Source organism: Garra rufa, chromosome 6, assembly GCF_049309525.1.
Source record: "Garra rufa chromosome 6, GarRuf1.0, whole genome shotgun sequence".
Lineage (NCBI taxonomy): Eukaryota > Metazoa > Chordata > Actinopteri > Cypriniformes > Cyprinidae > Garra > Garra rufa.
The window spans coordinates 9732010-9745111 of NC_133366.1; the positions used below are offsets into that span (position 1 = coordinate 9732010).

Genomic DNA, 13102 nt, shown 5'->3' on the forward strand with positions numbered 1-13102 from the left:
TTCTTTCTGTTATAAATATGTCTACGAACACATGACAGCTGTAGGACCATCATGACCAAATAAAGAGCTCAAATTCCATCGTCTCCTTTTCGTCCATCCACCATCCACTTCCTGCCCTCCTTGCTTAAATTATTATAACCTTTCACAATTATAATACTAGTAATCATTTACTATTATCATACTATTATTTACTATTACTATTATTGCTTTGCCCTTTTGAATTAAACCAAATGCAGAAAATAAAACTTCAAAAAGCAGAGAAAAAAGGGAAAAAAAAATATTTCTGTTAAACTATTCCTTAAGAACTCATTTGACCCATGCCAGCAGTACATTCATGCTCATTATTGGTCAGATGGTCAAGAGGCCTCAGCCAATGAGCGGCAGACTTGTACAGTATAACAAACTGACAGAGGGACATTTAAAAGATGGAGAGAGATCAGAGCAGAACTCCTGGGACACAGCTCAGAGAGCAGATACATACGGATCACAGGAGCACCAACAGGACTCAACTCCACAGCAAAGACCATGAGCACCCAGTTCAGCAAAGGACCTATATTTGGACTCTCTGCTGATGTCAGGAACAAGGTATGTGCACTTTATAATACAAATGCAATAAAAATTAAAATATAAAATTAAAATAGATGTGGCTTATCAACATTGCCCAACAGTTTTACATAAAACATGAGCTGTGCTCTATGACAGTTCTGTGCCACATTGCATTTCCTCATTGGAAAGCAACTGTTACACCTGGATCCAGTACAAATATTGATTCAGATAAAAACATGAACTTAATTCGAGGTTAAAGGAAAACCTCCTCCACTGCCAAGTTGCTAACCAATGCATTCAAAATATTTCTCTTAAAAAAACAACAACAATGTACAATAGATGGCTAAATGGTCATGGAAATATACACCAAATTAGTGTATAAATTCAATAAATATTTTACTTGAGAACTTTAGATGAGAAACACTGCATTTTGATTAGAGGTCGACCGATGTATCGGTTCATACCACGTCCTTTATGACATTTGCAAATGACACAAACTTCTTTCGTTATAAACAGATTGAACTGAAACAATCCGGTATCCGCCAGTGTGGTCCAACTTAGCTATCGGTATCGGTAAAAACCAATATCGGTCGAACCTCTAATTTTGATCAGAATTATGGAATTATGTATCATCGCTGCTATGACAAACGTAGGTCACCTTGCAACTGTATCATATAAGAGGTATCCACTTATATCAGTTGCAAGGGGACCTACATTTGTTACATTTTGACTTACAAAACAGGACGCTTTTGTAAATGTTCATGCTTGAACTTACTTCCAAAGGCTAGAACAGAGACACACTGCTCTAAGTTTACAACAACAATAAATGTATATAGTAAAATACAAGATGCAACAACTTGCATGCATGCATAATTTTAGGAAAGCATTATGTTAGTATTAACTTCTCATGACTTCACATCACAGCTGGCACAGAAGTATGACCCTCAGACGGAGGAGGCCCTGAGGTTGTGGATCCATGAGGTCACAGGTCGAACGGTTCCTGACAACTTCATGGAGGGACTGAAGGACGGTGTGATCCTGTGCGAGTGAGTTTCAGAAATGAAAGATGGTTAAAAACCTTTATCTAACCAGTTAAAGGTATGTCAGTGACTTGGCATGTTACCAAACATTAAATAAATAAAGGTTATTTAGGGACAATTATCACAAAAAGCACACAAAATTTTCATTAATAACTAAGGCAGATTAAGTAGATTAAGAAAAAAAGAAAAGTGATCAAGGGTAAAAATTCAAGAGTAACCCAGAAAATAGCACTCACAACTTTTTGAGTTTGGTCTAATTGCTCTTATATGGTGTTTTCTCTCACTAGGCTGATCAACAAACTGCAACCAGGATCCATTCCGAAGGTCAATCATTCAACCCTAAACTGGCACAAGGTACTGTGCATATAAACTTTGCAGGATCACTCATGTCACTGTAGTCAAACTTGTGTGCATACTATGTTTAATTGCAACAACTTGGACGTCACTTTCATGCTATGAAATGGAACTGTAAACCACATTTTTGCCATTCTAAGAATGCAACTGAGGTTTGTTTCAAACGTAATGCCACAGCTGTATGGGTATGTGCTGAGAAATGCAGGGAATGTAGATGTGTACAGAATTTAACTCTAAGCGCCTGCTTAAAACACTGACGCAGATTGGCTTTTCTTTGGGACTGTCAAAGTGGTTATTGATTTAACATGTAAATAGTTACAGAAGATAAAACAAACATGCAATTAAGAATAGTTTGCATAAACAGGGAATGCAGCACAAGAGTCAAACCCATCTAATAAATGGACTATTTTACCTCATTAACTCCTGCCTGTTTAAAGTACTTCACCTGTGGAGTTGACCTACAAATACTGTATTTCTGAATATGGCATAGTGGTATCTACTTATTCCAGCTATTTTGATCTATTCCTTCAAACTCTTTTAGTTAGAGAACATCACTCACTTTGTTCGAGCCATTGGTGAATACGGCCTGAAACCACATGACATGTTTGAGGCCAATGACCTTTTCGAGGACATGAACCACACCCAAGTCCAGTGTACCCTCGTCGCATTGGCTGGAGCGGTGAGGAACGCTGTTGAAACTCTTTAATATCATTTTAGAGCAGCTTAAAGAACCTGTACATATGACTAAAGATATGTAAGATATGTACTATGTCTCCATGTCCTCTCTCCACCCAGGCCAAGACTAAAGGCTTCTACACAAAAAGTGACATCGGTGTGAAGTATGCAGCCAAAAAGCAAAGGAAATTCAATCCTGATAAGATCAAAGCGGGGGATAGCATTATCAGCCAGCAGGTGACTTGACAAGCACTTGACATTTAATGCATCAGTGAGAAATAGCAATGCAACAGGAAAGGTGAATGTAAAACAGTCTCAGTTTCTAGCACTTGCAGCTATGACCATTATTAAAAAATGCAGTTAAATTGTGAAATAATATTATAATTTAAAATAATTTTCTATTTGAATATTTGTTTTTAATGTAATTTATTTCTGTAATGGAAAACTGAATTTTCAGCATTACTTTAGTGTCACATGATCCTTCAGAAATTATTCTAATATGCTGCTCAAGAAACATTTATTATTACTATTAGTGTTGAAAACAGCTGTGCTACTTCATATTTTTTGTGAAAAGTGTACCTTTTTCTCTAAATTCACAGATGGGCTCCAACAAATTTGCCAGCCAAAAGGGCATGACCTCTTATGGAACCAGACGCCATCTCTATGATCCCAATATAGGCATGGAGAAACCAGCGGATCGATCCACAATAAACCTCCAAATGGGCACCAACAAATGTGCCAGCATGGTGAGGCCACATGCCACAATAATGCCAATGTGTATTGATTACTGATGACAGTAAAATACGTACACCATTAATTTACCTCTATGTTACTGAAAAATATAAAAGGATTCAGAAAGCACACTGGACGGTTCTAGAAAGATCATAAATGCCCTAAAAATCCTCAAATGTTGCAATTTAAATATTATAAATATATGAACTTGTATATGTCCTGTTGTAGGCTGGAATGTTTGCTCTTGGCACAGCGAGACAGGTGACAGAAAAGAACGTGAATCTAGACCCGGTGGACACTACAACCGTGTCTCTGCAGATGGGAACCAACAAAGTGCCGTCTCAGAGCGGCCTCACCCCAATGGGAGGCGCACGTCTAGTGTACGACCGCAAATACTGCGCCAAGCCAATTGAACAAGATGGCATTGATTTTGTGAATTAATTCACTTACACCCTGGTATTCAGCATTGGTAGGCGAAGCCCCTTTTTCTCAATCCCAGACCAGCATAACTAAAACTATATTCATAATCATCCTTATGTGGAAAATGTATCAATCAAGCTGGTCTCTGATTAGTTTAAAGGGGATCATCCACCACACGAAAACTCCAAATCAACTGGTTTAGGTGCTTCGTTATGGATCAGTCATAGTTTGCCTTATATAACATATTAACCTTTGTCTTTAAAATTCCTCAAAAATTAATGCAATTGGTATTTAGTGTCAGAATATCAGAAGTTTGACATGTGATTAAACATAAAAGTTAATCAGTTAGTGTCTATATGTGTGGACAACAATAATTATGTATGTCTACACAAACCCTGATAGTACACGTACATCTCGGAGACGTCTATTTGGCATCTGCAGTCACATCTGCAAGACGTAGTTTGCTCATCTGCAATACGTCTATTGGACGTTTGCTATCAGATGTCAAATAGATGTCTATTAGATGTCTTTAAGATGTTTATGAGAATTTATCTACAACTGACATCTTACAGACGTCTGCCAGAGGTTTGTACACAGCAGATGCTTTCCAGATCAAGAGATCTTTAACAGACATCTTGCAGAAGTACGCATGCTATCTGGGAAAGTAATGAAAGCATAAAATTTGGTTCCTTGACATCAGTTACTAATTTATATTCTTTAGGGTGATTGAACAAGTAAAACACTCAAAAATAGATGTTCAGAATATACACAAGTATTGAGGAAGCAATGCAATGGCATTTGCGCATTTTACACACTTTTGAACATTTCAGCCTGTGCTTGTATATGTCTGCTTAATGTTTGAAATGTTTAAGCAGCATGAAACCAACATTGGTAGCTGCATATATACATAATTACTTGTTTCTCACTATTTTATTACTACTATCATTGTAATTGTTGCAAAAAATATGACTGCCTTAGTCCTAATACTGTACTGTATTAGAGTATCCTTACAAAGTGTACTCACAGTATCATGGACAGTGATTTAATTGTATTGTGGCCTTGATATATACCATAATACTGAATGATTATAGCCGATTGAACCATGGCACCAAGGTTCTTCAAAGAATACAGAGGAATTAAAATAGTACCATGTCCATATGATACATTGTCCGACAAAAAACATGGTAATTCTATTGTACTTTTTGTCACTTTTCTAAAGAATTCTCTAGAATTATTCTCTACTACATTCTGAATATGAAAACATTCATAAAACATATTTTATTGCAGACAATAAACGCTGACCAAACTAACGTGTCCTTTTTTTAATAAGTTGTGAAAATCAGTGAATCTGTTGCCATCACAAATATCCAGGGGAGCCACTGACACACTAACCTACATTTAAACGTCTCTGAAAGAGAAGGAACAAATTTGCCACTTTTTGTGATAGCAACTTCTCCATTGTAACAGGTTAAAAGAGCCACGTCGATTCAGACAAATCGATTTAGTGAATCATTTACGTCGTGACGCATCATCACGCAAGAGCTAGCTAAACGTTCTAAATAATAAATAAACGTTCCAAATGATTCATGTGTGAGAATACCTTGCTGTTTTTCGCGTTCTGTGTCTAAATTCGTCAAGTTTGAATGTACAACAAACAACAATTTACATTTCTTGGATGAAACGTTTTTGTTTGTTGCAATAAAATGCAGTTTGTTAAAACCAACATGTTAATCAAGTCGTAAACAATTTTAATTTCGACCAATTGTCGCTCTTAGCTTTTTAGTTTAGTAGTTAAAAACAAATCGGGCAAAAGTGAGTCTGTAAATTGTTTTATTCGAGAAACTCTCCGGCCGATTCGAAAACGATTCATTTTCGTGAACCTCTTCAACTGATTCTTTGAAAAGATTCGACTCACAAGAACGATTCGCTCTCGACCGTCCACGACATGCATGTGCTTTTATTTGTCACCTGAGTTCGGCAGACATGTCTCAACAGGTAATATATCAAAACATTCTCACATTTTGTGCTATAAAACGCGTTTCGTGACAAAATACGTGCCTGGATGAATGACAAACAACAGTAGGCTACAAGTTTCATTTGTTGTATTAGTCGCCTTCCCGAAACGCTATCATGTTGTCAAAGAAGTGTAAACAAGCTTTAAATTATACATTAAAACACGGTGTTATACATTTTTTCCTCATGTATGTCAGTTACATGATAACCACACTTGTCGAATTCGGAGATTACGATAAATATTCAAGAATAATCAATTATATGAATTATGCTAAGGTTTCATATTATTACACAACGCCCTGGAATACCTGATTCTCACTGGTCATTCACGTCAATCTTTGGTTAAGTATTTTTGTAAAATAAACTAATTGTTCAAGGCCACCTATTGCCTACATAACTGTGTTAGTGGTGTGCCTGAAAAATTAAATGTACACTAACGTTACCAGTCGTAAAGTTTTTTAAACAGTAATATTTTCAAAGTCTCTTCTGCTCAATAAGCCTGCATTTATTTGATTCAAATTACAGCAAAAACAGTACAATTTTGAAATATTTTTACTGTTTAAAATAACTGTTTTCTATTTGAATATATTTTAAAATGAGATTTATTCCTGTGATTTCAAAGCTCAATTTTTAGCATAATTACTCCAGTCACATGATCCTTCAGACATCATTGTAATATTCTGATTTGCTGTTCAAAAACATGTATTATTATTAGGCTATTATGTTGAAAACAGCTGGGTAGATTTTTCAGGTTTGGTAAATAGACAATTAAGAAGAACAGCATTTATCTGACAGAATTTTTTTGTAACATTATGATTATCTTTATAATCACAAAACAAAATCCAAGCTTTTGAATGGTATAGTGTATAATGTTACAAAAGCTTTTTATTTCAGATAATTGGATCTTTCTGTTCATCAAAGAAAAAATGTGCTCAGCTGTTTTAAATATTGATAATAATACTAAAAATGTTTATTGAACAGCAAATCAGCATATTAGAATGGTTTCTGAAGGATCATGTGACACTAAAGACTGGAGTAATGATGCTTCTTGTGCCCCACCGTTTTGCATATTTCGTATGTATCTCTTATCATGTTTGAGATTTGTTCTATTTGAACGTAAGTGCCCTGTGAAGTGGACATCACAGGATTTTCCACCATGATTCCAGTCTAAAGTGAAGGTATAGGTTCTATTTAAAGGTCATTAAACGAGCTGGTTATCAGAATTAGGCTAACTAAGAGAGATATGCAAAATTACAGAGCGGTGGGGCGTGAGGACTGGAATTGAGAACCGCTGCTGAAACTGGAGAACAATTTGGTCATTATACAAAAGCATTTGATTTTGTGTTTCCATGGGCCAAACAGAAACAAGTAATTGTGCAATAATTTGCAAGATGGATCAAAATAATAACATTTCTGTGGGTGGGCTCCATCTAGGCAGGAGCTTTCGGCTTTCTTGACACGACTGGTTAGGAGTTTGTGATCCCAACTGTATGTGCTTAATGAAACTCTAGAACAAAATGTTCACCTTCAGGCACATACTCCTCTTTTAATCTCTTTTTATTGTTCATAAAGTGTAATATAACACTGCTTTGCTTTCTAATCTGTTCTCTCTGTGTGTTTCTCAGATGTCATTTAAAGAGCTGATGAAAGTGTTAGGGCTAGGAGCCGTAGCTTTCGTTCTGGGGGTGGAGTGGCTAAACTGGCTGACGCGGCGTCTGAGAGACTCTCGCAGGCCTTTGAAAGAAGTTCTGTTCTTCCCTTCACCCCAAGTCTGCGTTGAGCACCTGTTCACACGCCATAATCATTTCCCCTGGTAGTTGGATCAGCTTTGTCTAATCTAAATGTGCAATAATGATAAATAAATGTGCAAAAACAACTAATTTCTCTTGCATTTCCCTCTGCCCCCAGTGCATGTCCTCTCCCCCATGGGGTTGAGACCTCCTTCTCCAGACTCCTCAGACATCTCCTCTCCACACGTTTGTCACTAGACCTGTGTGTGTTCTCCTTCTCTCACATGGAGCTGAGCAGGGCGATTCTCCTCCTGCATAAACGGGGAGTCGTTGTACGAGTCGTTACAGACAGAGACTATATGAGCATCACTGGATCTCAGATTGGCACCCTCCGTAAGGCAGGTGTGTTGGTCCATAAATGTGACTTTTCAAGGTTGGTTCACTCAGAAATAAAAATTCTGCCGTTATTTAACTCCAAATGGATATAAAAGAATATATATATATATATATATATATATATATATATATATATATATATAGTCAAAAGTTTACATACACCTTGCAGAATCAGCAAAGTGTTAATTATTCTACCCAAATGAGAGGGATCATACAAAATGCATGTTATTTTTATTTAGTACTGAGTGACCTGGATCAGATATTTCACATAAAAGACATTTGAATTTAGTCCACAAGAGAAAATAATAGTTGAATTTATAAAAATTACCCTGTTCAAAATTTTACATACACTTGATTCTTAATACTGTGTTGTTACCTGAATTATCCACAGCTGTGTTTTTTGTTTAGTGATAGTTGTTAATGAGTCCCTTGTTTGTCCTAAACAGTTAAACTGTCTGTTGTTCTTCTGAAAAATCCTTTAAGTCTTACAAATTATTTGGTTTTTCAGCGTTTTTGCATATTTGAACCCTTTCCAACAATGACTGTATGATTTTGAGATGCATCTTTTCACACTGAGGACAACTGAGGGACTCCTATACAACTATTACCGAAGGTTCAAACACTCACTGATGCTTCAGAAGGAAAAACAATGCATTTAGAGCCAGGGGTGTAAACTTTTGAACAGAATGAGGATGTGTACCTTTTTCTTATTTTGCCTAAATATAATATTTTTTCATTTAGTACTGCCCTTCAGATACTACAGAAGATACTTACATGTTTCCCAGAAGACAAAATAAGTTACATTTACCCTGATCTTCAAATTCAAAAAAGTTTTCACCCCCCAGCTCTTAATGCATTGTGCATTCTGAAGCATCAGTGAGTGTTTGAACCTTCTGTAATGGTTGCATATGAGTCCCTCAGTTGTCCTCAATGTGAAAAGATGGATCTCAGAATCATACAGTCATTGTTGGAAAGGGTTCAAATGCACAAAAATGCTGAAAAACCAAATAATTTGTGGGACCTGAAAACAGCGGGGAGTTTAACTGTTCAGGACAAACAAGGGACTCATAAAGAACTATCACTAAACAAAATATAATATACTGTTTACATTTTCTAAATTTAAAGATGGGTTTTTCTTTTAAATAAATGCTCTTGAGTTATTTTAGCCCTGAGAAAAAAACATAAAATGTCTATGATATCTGTGACTTTATTAATCTTCATTATTATTAAATTATATTAAATTATTAAATTTCTAATTTAAAATTCTAAGAATTTACGATTTTTAAAAATTTGTAAAATTCTAAGAATTTATTTATTTTTATTCTAAAATTCTAAGAATGAAAAAAAGTGTAGTAAACAAACAAACAATTCCTTGATTTTTTTTTCAAGGTTTTTATTGACTTCGTAAACCTTATCATTGTATTTAGCACGGGCCTGTCCTCACAACTCTGTGGTATGCAGTATGAAACAGTTTATAGTCAGAACTTGCATGACTGTTGCAGGCAGTAAAAACTGTCATTCTTACCTAGATTGCAACAGCACCGCAGCTCGCACATGTTCTGTCTGGTTCAATCTTTGTAATTTCAGCACACACTGCTGTAACTTCTGCAAGCTGTTTCACCCGGCTACTGTGGACTGTGAGAATGCATTAGTGCAGACCTAAAAGATCTAGATGATTCACACATAGAGGGGTTTGACACATGTCAAAATCTGTTGTTACTTAACAAGAGGATTTAGAGCTAATTGATATTTTCCAATCATTTTTGACCTCTGTTACAGGCATCTGTGTGAGGCACGAGATGAGTAAAGCTGTTCATATGCACCATAAGTTTGCATTGGTGGATGGCAGGAAATTGATCACTGGCTCCCTCAACTGGACCCTAACTGCAGTCCAGAGCAACAAAGAAAACATCATGGTTACAGAGGAGCCAGAGCTTGTGCGGCCCTATCAGCAGGAGTTTCAGAAGCTGTGGGAGGCCAATGATCCAGCCAATCACAAACCTCAATCCACCAATGGGCAGCTAAATAGATAGGGCTTCATATTTCATTTTTCCTTTACTGTTTACATTATAATTCTACACAGAGGAGTTAATTTTAAGTTAAAAGCTTGTATTTTTCTGAGTCTCTTAATGAAAATTTCAGCACCTTCAGATGTTTTCCAGTTTTTATGCAAAATGTTTTTTACAGTAAGCTTTAGATTTATTGTTTAGTTCAATTTAATTTAGTTTAGTTAATATAACATTTTTTTAAGATGTGCGCGATCTAAGTGAAAACTAGTTAAAATAAACCCATCTGCTAAAATAATACACAAAAACCTAGTGTGTAAAGCAAGCTGAAACCTGTGAGTATGTTTCACAGCCATGCATTTGATTGCTCAGTAATGGCGCTTGCCTTTTGTGTTCCTCTTTTGTGACTAGGAGATTTTAGATAAGCTTGTTTGTTCATCTATGCACCTGCATATTAAATTTTAAAAAGTAAAAAAAAAAACTTATTTCCTGAGTTTAATGTCGAGGTTTGCTTTTGAATAAAGTTCAAGCAGTGCATTAAATTTGCATTATTTATGTAATTTGTATCATTTTATTTATTTGTTTATTTTGGATATTCATATATTATTAGCTGGTAAATACGTTATTTATATTTTACTCTTTATTTATATGTGACTCTGGACCACAAAACCTGTCATAAGTAGCACGGGTATATTTGTAGCAATAGCCAAAAATACATTATATGGGTCAAAATTATCGATTTTTCTTTTATGGCAAATATCATTAGGATATTAAGTAAAGATCATGTTCCATGAAGATATTTTGTAAATTTCCTACCGTAAATATACAGTGCCTTGCAAAAGTATTCATACCCCTACATTTTTTTTTCAAATTTTTTTTGTTGCAGCATTATGTTAAACTGCTTTAAAGGTTGTATCAGCGATTTCTAGCCTAAAACATAAAGTGTCAATTTCAGCTGACCTTTCATCACGATCCGCTCGCTGCCTGACCCATAAATTGTCTGTGAAAAAACCGCGTCTCTCTGGTCAGCCTAGGGTCCGAGATATGCCAAAAAAACAATCGGCGCTATCAACACACCACAGATAACCAAACAGTGCTCCAACCAATCAGCGTCAGGGGTTTGGTGTTGTGGACTTTCCTACTGGTGCTGGGATGTGAGGGAGGCGGGGCGAAAATCCACAACACCAAATCCCTGACGCTGATTGGTTGGAACACTGTTTGTTTTTGTGTGGAAAGGTTGGTAGTGCCGATTGTTTTTTTGGCATATCTCGGACCCTAGGCTGACCAGAGAGACGCGGTTTTTTCACAGACAATTTATGGGGCAGGCAGCGAGCGGATCGTGATGAAAGGTCAGCTGAATTTGACACTTTATGTTTTAGGCTAGAAATCGCTGATACAACCTTTAAGTTAGTTTTTCCCCACATCAGTTTACACTCCATACACCATAATAATGACAAAGCAAAAACCAGATTTGCAAATTTTACACATTTATTAAAAATAAAACACTGAAATAAGTACATTGCTTAAGTATTCATACCCTTAACTCAGTACATAGTTGAAGCACCTTTACAGCCTCAAGTCTTTTTGGGTATGATGTGACAAGCTTTGCACATCTGCATTTGGCAATTATCTGCCATTCTTTGCCTCACCTTTTCACCTCTCAAACTCTGTCAGCTTGGATGGGGGATCTAATCGTCTTCCATTATGGATAATGCTTCTGTGAACCTTCAGTTTAACATAAGGCTGCAACATAACAAAACGTGAAAAAAATAAATAAAATGAAGGGGTATGAATACTTTTGCAAGGCACTGTATCAAAACTTAATTTTTGATTAGTAATATGCATGGCTGAGAATTAAATTTTGGATAACATTAAAGGAAATTCTCTCAATATTTAGATTTTTTGCACACTCACATTTCAGATTTTCAAATAGTTGTATCTCAACCAAATATTGTCCTATCCTAACAAATCATACATTAATGAAAAGCAAAAAAGGAAATTGACCCTTATGACTGGTTTTGTGGTTCAGGGACACAGTAAATAACTGATAATTGAAAAGTGTATATTTGTAGAAACATAAACAGATTTTTTATCCAATTTTTCTTCAATGCGGAAGTAAAATTATGGGTGAGAGAGGAAATAACGAAAAGTATAACAACTTGCAGTAAACGGTAAAACTGTTTGCACTACAAGCCAGTGTGTTCATAATTAAGACAATACATTAAAAAAGTAATTTAAAGCAGTTTAACTTAAGGCTGCAACATAAAGCGTGAAAAATGAAGGGGTATGAATACTTTTGCAAGGCACTGTATCAAAACTTAATTTTTGATTAATAATATGCATGGCTAAGAATTAAATATTGGATAACATTAAAGGAAATTCTCTCAATATTTATGGGTGAGAGGAAATAACGAGAAGTATAGACCTTTTTCCTGAGTAAACGATGAGCGTCGCCATTACGAATTCTAACGTCAGATTGAATGCTTTTCTGTTCCGGTTTCCATAGGAACCCATTCAAATAGCGTCCATCTGTTTTTAATGTAGCTAACGTCCGCTGCTTCGTGTCATCTACACACTCATTAAAGTGAGGCACTGACAAATGACGGTCATTGCGACATTGCCAAGTGATGGCGCTATGGAGCCATGTGCTTTTTAAAAACATTTTAATAGGTTTAACATTAGTTTATTAGCTCGGAATATATCCTAATTTGACTAGAAACAATGCAGACCGGAAATGCAAAGCATTCTTTCAGTTAAGACAAAAAGTCCCTTTAAGGCAAGTCATGTCACTCGGCGGCCATCTTTGATACGCCTCTCGGGCATACAAGTGCAGCTCCTATCTGTTTGAATGGGGAAACATCAAATTCTCCAAAACTGTTCACCAAGCTTACGATTAAATTTCATATTTTAAATCTTCAAAGAAATCCAACAAGAACTGCCTCATAAATATGGTTCCTTGTGCTCCAATAGGGTGAAAAAACGCTTATTTTTCCGGCTAGATGAGCCAGTGCGCATGCGCAGTACTGAGCGCAAGTCTAGAGCGCCGATTGTTTCTATAGCAACCGGGACTTCTAACGGCAGCTGCAGTGACGCGCTGACTTTACTAATCAACGATTGGCTCTTTCACTAAGAAGGCGGGGCTTCGCGGCCATAATGAGCGTTGCATTTGTCCCCATTCAAAACTACACGA

At 36.2% G+C, this 13102-nt stretch overlaps 2 protein-coding genes across 2 annotated transcripts; both read left to right on the forward strand.

The window, feature by feature from the left end:
• Positions 1-525: 525 nt before the first annotated feature.
• Positions 526-4990, forward strand: cnn1a (calponin 1, basic, smooth muscle, a). Its single transcript, XM_073842756.1, has 7 exons — positions 526-585; positions 1471-1592; positions 1874-1940; positions 2482-2619; positions 2736-2852; positions 3215-3361; positions 3576-4990. The coding sequence occupies exons 1-7, from the start codon at positions 526-528 to the stop codon at positions 3786-3788; spliced, it is 864 nt and encodes a 287-aa protein (XP_073698857.1). The 3' UTR covers positions 3789-4990.
• Positions 4991-7405: 2415 nt separating this feature from the next.
• pld6 (phospholipase D family, member 6) lies at positions 7406-10441 on the forward strand. Its single transcript, XM_073841473.1, has 3 exons — positions 7406-7593; positions 7689-7912; positions 9686-10441. Exons 1-3 carry the CDS (start codon positions 7406-7408, stop codon positions 9937-9939), a joined length of 666 nt encoding a protein of 221 aa, XP_073697574.1. The 3' UTR covers positions 9940-10441.
• Positions 10442-13102: the final 2661 nt, after the last annotated feature.